This window comes from Ursus maritimus, unplaced genomic scaffold (assembly GCF_017311325.1).
Source record: "Ursus maritimus isolate PB19 unplaced genomic scaffold, ASM1731132v1 scaffold_9, whole genome shotgun sequence".
In the NCBI taxonomy this organism is placed as follows: Eukaryota; Metazoa; Chordata; class Mammalia; order Carnivora; family Ursidae; genus Ursus; species Ursus maritimus.
The window spans coordinates 61,445,453-61,455,425 of NW_024427107.1; the positions used below are offsets into that span (position 1 = coordinate 61,445,453).

Sequence of the window (9,973 nt, forward strand, 5' to 3'; positions counted from 1 at the left end):
TCCTACCACAGGTTAACTAATACTTAGTGTAAAAGCTGCCCTTTGTTGGCTTCATCCACTTTCACAAGGCTGGGAAATAGGGAAATGTGTGGAATTTAGCATCTCAATGGGGACACCTTGGCAAGTGAAAGGGAGCACTATTAATAATCATTCGAAAACAGTAGGTGGAAAAGAGGACTATCTTGGGAACAGTGGGCCATAGGGTCTGCCTAAATATTGAGTCCAAATGAATAACAGCCATAAACACTGACTGTCAAAATGGATTGAGTACTCCACTGGTTCGGAGCACGGCAGTAGAAGCTTGATGTACTTCACTTCATTTAATTCTTAAAACATCTTATAAGGTACGTATTATTATTATTATTATTATTATTATTATTATTATTAATTCCTAGTTTAGAGTTGAGGGAAATGAAGCTCAGAAATTTAAATATCTAGTTTAAGCTTGTAAATTGCTAAATTAGGATTTAATCCTAATTTTGTGAAACACTAAGCCAAATGCTTTTTCTATTATATCGCCTTCCAGAAAAAGTGTAGATTCTTGGAAATCGTTGTCATCAGCTGGGTGCAGCTGGGTATTTTAAGAAATGTTAGATGTTAGAAATACATAATGACTTCATTAGAGGTCTATGGAAAAGCAGGAGCAGTAATAACTACTTTTTCTTTGTTTTTCCTTTAGGTCTGTCAGTTTGTTGTTTCTGTAAATGGGCTCAATGTGCTGCATGTCGACTACCGGACCGTGAGCAATCTGATTCTGACGGGCCCTCGGACGATCGTCATGGAAGTCATGGAGGAGTTAGAGTGCTGAGCAGGTGGACATCCTGGCCCTTCAGTGGCCTGAGGATGACCAAAGCCAGGACAACACAAAGCAATGCAATGACAAGACTTCCATACACATGGATGGTTTTGGACGCACAAATCTTTTCTCCATACATACACATCTTGATTTGAGTTTCATACACTGTTTGAATGTGGAAGAACCGGGTAGATCATCTTATTAAAAAAACCAATTTACGTCAGTGTAGAAAAAAATTGAGAAATGGAATTTCCTGACATAGTAGAATTGCCTTACTCGATTTCTATTTGTAGTTCTCAGCCATTGTTTTTTATCTTAGTTCGCAGAAAGTTGTTGAAATGCTTCTCTGGCCAAAACAGCAACATGCTAAAAATCCCCTCATGGGAGTCAATAGAGTAGTTATTACAGATTTTAAATTGTTCTGTTACCAGAATGGACATGGAACTGTTTATGAAAGGATCTGTATTTCACCAAGCTTCAAATTAAAGCAACATCCAAAGGAATAGTACCTGTTAACTAGCATGTTGAAGAAGGTTCTAAAGCATTCAAGTGCTTAAAAGCCATTTAGAAATGACTTTTTCTTAATGCCTGCCTTTAGTATCAACTTCTAACATATGTTTTTGATTATGATATTTGTTAGAAAACAAAAAAAACTTGTGATGAATATAGTTGGGATAAGTAGGGAGATACTACTTATGATTATTTTCTCTTTCCGAGCCTAAATAATTTTGTCTTATCAATCAGCTACAGAAGCTTTCTAGAATTAATCCAGAGTATGTTGAATGTCAAAACAGAGGAATTTGTTTATACACATATCAAGCCTCTGGCAAGATTTCACTTTGAAGTTGTTCCTTTTTAAGTGAAGTAATCTAGAGCTTGGCCCATATGTGATAAAACTTGAAATTAAATTGCCTTGTTGGCCTGAATTTTTACTAGCTTTCTCGTGTAACATATTCTAAGGAATGACATGTCCTGCTTATTTGGCGGGATTATTTTTCACCAAAACATCGTCTTGTGTTGTCATTTTTCAGCTCACTGTATATATGCATGTTCCTTTTTTTGGCTTAGAAAAGAATGCATTTGGGGGCTTGGTGTATAGAGGAAATTCCTCGAAGTGCCAAATTAGGTAGTCAGGGAATGCCAGATTCTTTATTCCATATAATGCATTCTGAACAACCAGGTTACTTTCTTATCGCGTATTAACAAAGTGAAATATGAATGTTGTACCTCAGCCATTCTCTTTGTGATAGGTTATCATAATGTATTGGTACTGATGAAATGGACATACCGTGCTAAAGATGTTACATATATATGTTTCTAGTAATCCAACTTTTCTGATCTTAGCTTTAGTCAGAGAATAGGATTTTGCAGTAATATAGAATGTCTAACATTAGAACCGTGGATCTACATTTGGGAACTAGTAGCAGTCTGTGTGTATGTGTGTTTATACTGTATGCCAGGCTTTGTGCTGCGGCACTTAACGTATGTGATCTCTTTAAATATTCATCAAAACCCTCCAAGGACACCCGGGTGGCTCAGTTGGTGAAGTGTCTGCCTTTGGCTCAGGTTATGATCCCCGGGTCCTGGGATCCAGCCGCATCTGGCTTCTTGCTCAGTGGAGGAGCCTGCTTCTCCCTCTCGCTCTGCCCTCCCCCATGTTTGTGCGCATACTGTCTCTCTCAAATAAATAAATAAAATCTTAAAAAAAAAACCCAACCCTCCAAGAAGGGTATTATCATCCTCATTTCTCAGATGTGGAAACTAAGTCTGAGCAAACTTCAACTTCCATGTTCACACAGCTGTGAGATCTGCTAGGATTCGAACATGGGTTTGTTTAATGCTAGAGCCCATGTTACCACCCCTCCCCCAGCCTTTCCCCATTTAGGGACCTACTGTTTAGGGCTTATTCTGTACCCAGTGCTGTGCTAAAACTATACATCACTTATTCCTACTGACCTGTGAGGTCAATATCGCTATTATCTCCATCTTACAGCCGAGGAAGCTGATTCATCAAGAGGTTAGTCATGTGCCTGAGGCCACACAACTAGTGAGAGGGAGACCTTATGATTCAGCTCGAAAAGTTTTTATGACATCTTTAAAAGATGAGTCTTAAAGGCTGCCTGTGCTCAGGTGTTCATTAAGTGACAAAAGAAGGAGGACCAGCTTTGACGATGGCATCTTCTTGCCGGCCGTCTGTACTTTGTACTCATGTCCCAATGCCCATCATCTTGGGCCCTGGCATAATATCACTTCCCTTTATCAATGTAAGCTCCAGAGAAGCGTCTGTCTTTCTTTACTCCATTCAGCTTCCTGCCTGTGGAATTTCTTTGATTCAGAGAATGTTATTGATATCTTTGGTCAAATGAATACTAAGGGAAGAAAAGGAAAGAAAGAAGGAAAGCAAGGAGGGAGGAACTATTTCTTCCTTTGGCTCTCAGCACCCTCAGTTTAAAGGCCAAATGCTTGAGAATTCTACTTAAGGTCAAGAGAGCTTCACCTTAGCTACTCCTCAGCAACTGCCCCCCAACTTCCTTACATGGTAATTAAAGTGAGTGCTCCCATTCCCATCTGGCACTATTTAGCTCCCTCCAGCTTTTCCACATGTAGCTTCTCCTCTCTGGAATATGATTTCTCCTTCTTTGCCTGGAGAAATCTGTCCAATTAATTCCCCTTAGATATAGTCTTCTCTGAGAAACCATTGCCAGCTCCCTCATTCCGGGCTTGACCCCTCTTCTCTAAATTCCCATGGGCCCTTATGAATCAACCCCCTATGATTACAGCACAGATGATAATTACTTTGGGGTTGTCCCTCACATGTCTGTCTCCCTAACTACACTCCGAGCATTGGCCGAATGGGACTGTGTCTTGTTACCCAGGTGTTCCCTTCACCTGGCACCATTTGTGACACAGTAGTGTATCAGCTATCCATGGCTGCCTAGCACACCACTCCAAACATGGCTCCTCCCATTCTATGTGCTCATGATCCTGTACGTTGGCAGTTTGGGCAGAGCTCTGCTGGCATGGCCAGCCACTGGTCCAGGTGGTGCTGGGTGGGTTCCCACGAACATTTGTGGTCTAGGAGGGCTCTGCGCCTGTGTCTCACAGATGGCCTGCGCTGTTGGCTGAGGTGCCTCCATTCCATCCCATGTGGCCTTTCCCCAGAGCTCCCAGGAGTCCTCATTAGGCCTTACAAGATCAAAGAAGGTAAGAATGGAAACTGCAAGGACCTTTTGTGGACTTGCCCGGAGAGTCACCCAGTGATACTTCCGTAGCGTGTTGTCGGTCCAAGCAAGTCACTAAACGAGCTCAGAATCAAGAGGTGGGGAAGGGACTCTACCTTTGATAGGAGGAGCTGCGAAGAATGTGTGGCTACAGTTAACCCACCAAAAGTAGGTACTCACCATTCATGGGATAAAGGACCAAGGAGCTACCTAGTTATTGAAAGGCTCAGCTTTCCAGATGCAAATTACTGACCACACACCGGGTAGAAGTTTGATATTAAGTTGTGCCTAAAGCCCAGTGCCTAAAGAAAACTTCAAAATTGGAAAACACAAAACTAATGGGGCCATATGGAGCCATGGAGAGCACAGTTTCACGTCCTCATTTTCCTGATGAGCACACTGCGGTGTGGAATGTTCGGGTGGCTCACCCCTGCTTGTGAGGCTTGCTAGGGCGAGAGCCTGGGTTAGACACCAGTCTTCTGCCTTCTAATCATATGTCCTTTACAAGATAGCTTTCTGTAGTGGACCCAAATGTGGTGAAGATAGGCCTTTAGCTCTGGGGTGTTCATAAAACCAAGTAGTGCTGTCTGCCTGTGAAGGTGAAGGGATACATTTTAATGGACTCAGGCCGTGGATTGTGAAATTATATCATTAAAAAATAAGTATTTTGTGTGATATTTTAAGAGGTGAATTGTTTTAAAATTTAGGAACTCCATTTCTAAATGTAACATCAAGAATTATTCTAAATTAACAGTAAGCAATATTCCTAAGAGCTTTTCTTTCGTGTGTGTGTGGGGGGGGGGTATCAGTGTATTGTGTGTGTGGTTTCACTAACTTAGAAACCCTGAAATGGCTTTGTTCCCAGAGAAAATACTTTTGATTTTTCAAGTGTTTCTGTCGTGTGTCTATGTTTTTGTGATGGAGGTGGAAATCTTTGGTTTCTTCATTAGTGTAAAATGTGTTATCGGTGAAATTTGAAAGCCATGTTTGTTATTTCTGTTGTAGAGAGAAAAAAGCAGTTGCCTTTTGGGTTGGTCCTAATTGTGTGATGTTTTACTATTAATCTCTGATAAATAGTTGCATAAATTGGTAAGGGGATTAAATGTGAACTGTTGGGTAACAGGAAGAAGATATCCACATTTGAGTAGATTAGATGCAGTCACCTTCATGCTATCTTATAAAAGGTGAGTGCATTGGGGTGGTGGCAATTAACAATTAACAATTGAAAAATCATTGCTTTCCGTTCAAAATGGAATGTCACATTTCCAAATACTCTTCAGGTATTTGTGACAATAGTCAACTTTCAAGACCTATTTTAAAGTGACATTAACTACTCTCTCCTGTTGAGTATTAATCCTGTTTCGGTTTCAGCAGAATAACTCTGGATGGAACATTTGAGTCTTGCCAAATGGTTAGAATCCGTTGATATCACTGAGCATTGTTTTACTCATTGAAGGCAGAATTTCAGGTGTAATATGCTTTTCCTCAGTTCAACACCAAAAGGACAAATCTGCAGCATACCAAAATGAGGTTCGTCATCAAAGTTAGCATAGGATATTATCAAATGCATTAATATATGTACTTAATATATATGTTTATTTTTAAATTAGGTTGAAATTTATGTTTTCCCTTTTAAGAACTGTAGCATAATACTTAAAATTATAACATGAAAATAGATTGTATAGTAGGAAATAAATGTTAAATTTTTAAAACGGTGACTTTGGGTTTACAGCTCTTCCTGTCTTTTAGGACAAATTAGCTGTTTTTTATCCTAAGAAAGAGTTGCATTATAAAGTTGCTCTACTACTAACCTATCCAAGAAAACACGTGGGACTCATATGTAATTCTCTAATGTAGCCGAAAGTGCCATTTGTAACACTACTTAATGATGGATGTTTTCTGACGCTTTTTTGCCTGGAAAAAAAAAAGTGCATTAAAAAGCTTTTTCTGTACTGTATTTCATATGGAATCATTTTCTCCCTACATAGCCCCGTATTGATGAGTATTATGGAATAGTCCATATGGAAAAATGTTATGTCGTTGTTTACTACTCTGGGAGAATGTTAGTTCTTTTTTATTTTCAACTAATTAGGAAATTGATTACATGATTCAGTATGTGTGGGAGCAGGGTAAAGTATAGGGGTAAGTGATTAGATTACACTCAATATTAACCAAAAATCTTTACATTTTTCTCCCACTTTCTTCCTTCCTTCCTTCCTTCCTTCCTTCCTTCCTTCCTTCCTTCCTTCCTTCCTTCCTTCCTTCCTTCCTTCCAGAAACCTTGCTGAGACTATGTCTTGATCAACAGTGTATATAGGCCCTGGGAATACAAAACTCAGTAGATACGACCCTGGATCCAGCTCATCCTTTGAGTCACCTTTGGGCCTGCCTCCTAGAAGTGTTCTCTTCATTGAAGGGGTGGGGGTGGGGCAGGATATGAAATCGTGGTGTTGAAGCAGGTGGTTTAATGCAAGAAACTACCATGTAACCCAAGAACCAGAACACTGACAGCAACTTACGTTTAACCGTGTCTTCCTTCACAACCGTGTCCTCCACCTTCCCTTACCCAAAGTAACGACAGCTGTGAGTGTTGACTTTACCATTCTCTTGTTTTCATAATTGTTAAGTTTTTTTAAAAATGTACTTTTTTGAGAGAGCATCAAGTTTTATATAATCTTCTGAGACTTGCATGTTTTCGTTCAGGATTATATGACTAGGATTCTTCTAGATTTTTGCGTGTAGTCGTAACTCATTCATTTCTCACAGCTACATAAATTTCTAGAGCCCAGGGGCGCCTGGGTGGCACAGCGGTTAAGCGTCTGCCTTCGGCTCAGGGCGTGATCCCGGCGTTCTGGGATCGAGCCCCACATCAGGCTCCTCCGCTGGGAGCCTGCTTGTTCCTCTCCCACTCCCCCCTGCTTGTGTTCCCTCTCTCGCTGCCTGTCTCTCTCTCTGTGTCAAATAAATAAATAAATAATCTTAAAAAAAAATTTCTAGAGCCCAAGTTATTTTCTTGTCATGGGCATTTGGGTTGTTTCCACTGGGGTTGTTATGAGCTCTTCTACCATCTCCTGGGAATAAGCAAAGGAATTTATCTTAGGTATTTACTTGGGAGAAGAACTGCTGAGTCATGGCAAACGTGAGTACTAACTTAACAAGGACATATCTAATGAGTTTCCAAAGTGGTGGGTCACTGTACACTCCCATCCAAAATATGAAAGTGATATATGTTGTCATTATCTCCTTCGACCCTTGATATTCTGAGACTTCTTATTTTTGTCAAATGTCTATTTGATCAATGATACTGAGAGTCCTAATTTGCTGATAAATTTATAGCATAGAAATATAATTGGTAATTTGTAATTCTAACTCACTACATCAATATCTTCATGATGCCCAGGATGTCTTGAAACTTTTTATCCTATAACAACTCTGTGACTCCAATGAGGCAAGGATTATTGGAAGTCAGTATGACATATTTAAGGACATCCAACAAATAATTATTAAGCACTACTATGGGTCTTTTACTAAATCTTTGGCAAACAACAGTAGATAAGATAGGTCCCTGTCTATATGAAACTTCCATATTCTTGGGAGCCACAGATAATAAATAAGTTATATAAATAAAATAGTTCATTTTAGATAGGGGTAAGTGCTAAGAAGTAAATGAAACCAGATGGAGTGATGGCGAATGACCAGGATTTCAACAGGGTGGTCAGTAAAAACCATGTTCCTCAATTCCAGCGAGACACCATTCTCATTACTGTACATGTGATCAGTACCCCCTGGAGTTATGCAGTGCAACAGCTCGGAGCAAAAGCCTCTTTGCAAACCTGATTGTTGGCTTTAGTATCTAGAGAATGGGATTAAGCCTGCTTTAGAGAAATCCAGGAGAGTATTGCAGGCAGAGGAAGCAGCAAGTCCAAATGTACTAAGGCTGGAAAGGTCATAGGGGTTAAGAGCATGGAATCTGAGACATAGAGACTTAGATTCAGATTCCAATTCTCATGCTCAAGAGCACATTCAGTTACTCGACCTCTCTAGGTATCAGTTTCCTTATCTGTAAAATGGGGATTACAGCACTGACCCCGTCCTCACAGTAGTGAGGAGTAAATGAGATAACATGAGTAAAACATCCATCCTTGTGCTTGATCCATAATAAATAATCAGTAACTGGATGCTTCTCTTGTTTTTATGCCCACAAAACAGAAAAGAAAACTCTGGAGAAGTTATGATGTGCCCCAAACTCATGCCAGCTAATGGATACGTGGGACTGGAGCCTGGGTCCCAGAATGTTAGTCGATGCTCTTCTCAGTACATCTTCCTGTGTCTGGTTTTCTCATTTTTAAATGATAGAATCATCTCAGGAGGCTAGTATGAAGATTAGTTAATACATTTGAAGGTCTTAGTACAGTGGCTGGCACATAGTACTTTAAAAATAACTACTGATGCTATTATTATTACTATATGCTAATTATCAGTCATGTTGACACATGCTAATTCACAAGATTGTCTATATATATATATCTTCATCACCAACCATAGACATTTTAGTTTTTGCCATAGACTAGCTAACAGAAGGGTTAGAGCAATACATACGATCATCGCTATATTCGGTTGAGAACATTAAGTCACCCACCCTGTCACCTTGGCCATACTCCTGTGGTAGTGAGCAACAAGGACATGCGCAGCTTGGGTAGGAATTTATGGCTGTATGTTGGGAGAGAGTAAAAATCATTCTGCTTTGGTTATATAGCTACCTCAATTTGAAACCAAAAATTACAAATAACTTACCAAACATGATCTTTGAAACTCCAGATCTCATATAGAGTAATTTCACCACACTGCATATTCTCCATTTCCTACCTGATCGGGTCCCCGGCAGTTTGACAGCCTGTTAAGGAAACAGTGAAAGTAATCAGCCGTCGTGCCTTACTTCCCAGGCAAACGCTCTTTCTCAGGGTACACCGGCAGCTCATTCGTGAGTATCAAGAAGTTACGAAGGTTTCCTGAGCAAACGTTAATGGAGATATCCCTCCATTTGTCTTTTGCGGGCAGCTTCCTAAGTCTAGAGGCTTCGGAGATTCATGCGGGAATTATGTAAGCGAACCCCCACGCGCCCCCCCAGCGTGCTTCTGTTAGCACAGGCTCTGGGCAGGCACGGCGTGCAGGCACAGGCTGCTGCTTGCCTTGTACGTCTGACGAATGTCCTGGAGCAGAAGAAAGGAGCGCTCTGTGAAGAACTTGGCAAAGTGTCCCGTGTGCTTACATCCAGGATTTGACAGCTCCCTTTCCCTTTGCCTGTCATTCAACCGATGTGACCTTCTTTCTTTGCCTCCTGGGACTCCATATCTTATTCTACATTCCCCTTGCTCCCTTGGGATTAAATATTAAACTTGTTTCTCCCTGAAGTCTGAAATGCCTGAGTCCACAAAGGCTGATGGATGATACAAACTGTATGAAGGGGGCTGAGGACACCTCTTGAGGTCCAACCAGAGTGGATGAGACTCGGGCTGGGTCGGACAGCGAGGAGGAAGAGAAAGGAAGAAAGAAGAACATTTGATCTGTCACCTCAACTTTGAAGATGTGTATGTGTGTGTACCAAAACCGTGAGAGGAGCCCAGAGTTTGAAAGATCTGGATGTTCCTGCCGCTATGAAAGGTGAAGAAGGAGAATAGAGAGCCCTTACTCCCGAACCTGGGGAAACCTTGGAGCATGTGACGTGGGAACATGAAGGTTAGTTAATTATTAAGTGGGAAGGCTCCCAGGTGTGGAGCTGAACACCAGAAACGGAGGAAACAAGTGCCGTGGGCTCTAAGATTGGCGTCTGCGAACGTCAGCCCAGTGAGTCTGTTAGACAAAGAACCCCTGTTTTGTTTTGTTTTGTTTTCAGATTTTCTTTCAGCCAGTCTGAACTACATAAGATCTGAGAGGGGTGCCAGGCTGGCTCCATCGG

The 9,973-nt window shown here is 41.0% G+C and overlaps 1 protein-coding gene across 2 annotated transcripts in view; it reads left to right on the plus strand.

Moving 5' to 3' along the window:
• Positions 1 to 8,301, plus strand: part of DEPTOR (DEP domain containing MTOR interacting protein) — a 136,262-nt gene extending 127,961 nt beyond the window's left edge. Inside the window, exon 9 of one of the 2 annotated variants that reach the window (XM_040625796.1) lies at positions 8,227 to 8,301. In XM_040625796.1, the coding sequence (XP_040481730.1) occupies positions 8,227 to 8,277 (51 nt within the window). In that variant the 3' untranslated portion in view covers positions 8,278 to 8,301. Of the gene's footprint in view, positions 1 to 679; positions 5,975 to 8,226 lie in introns of those variants that run through there. The other variant, XM_040625795.1, reaches the window with a different exon arrangement.
• Positions 8,302 to 9,973: the final 1,672 nt, after the last annotated feature.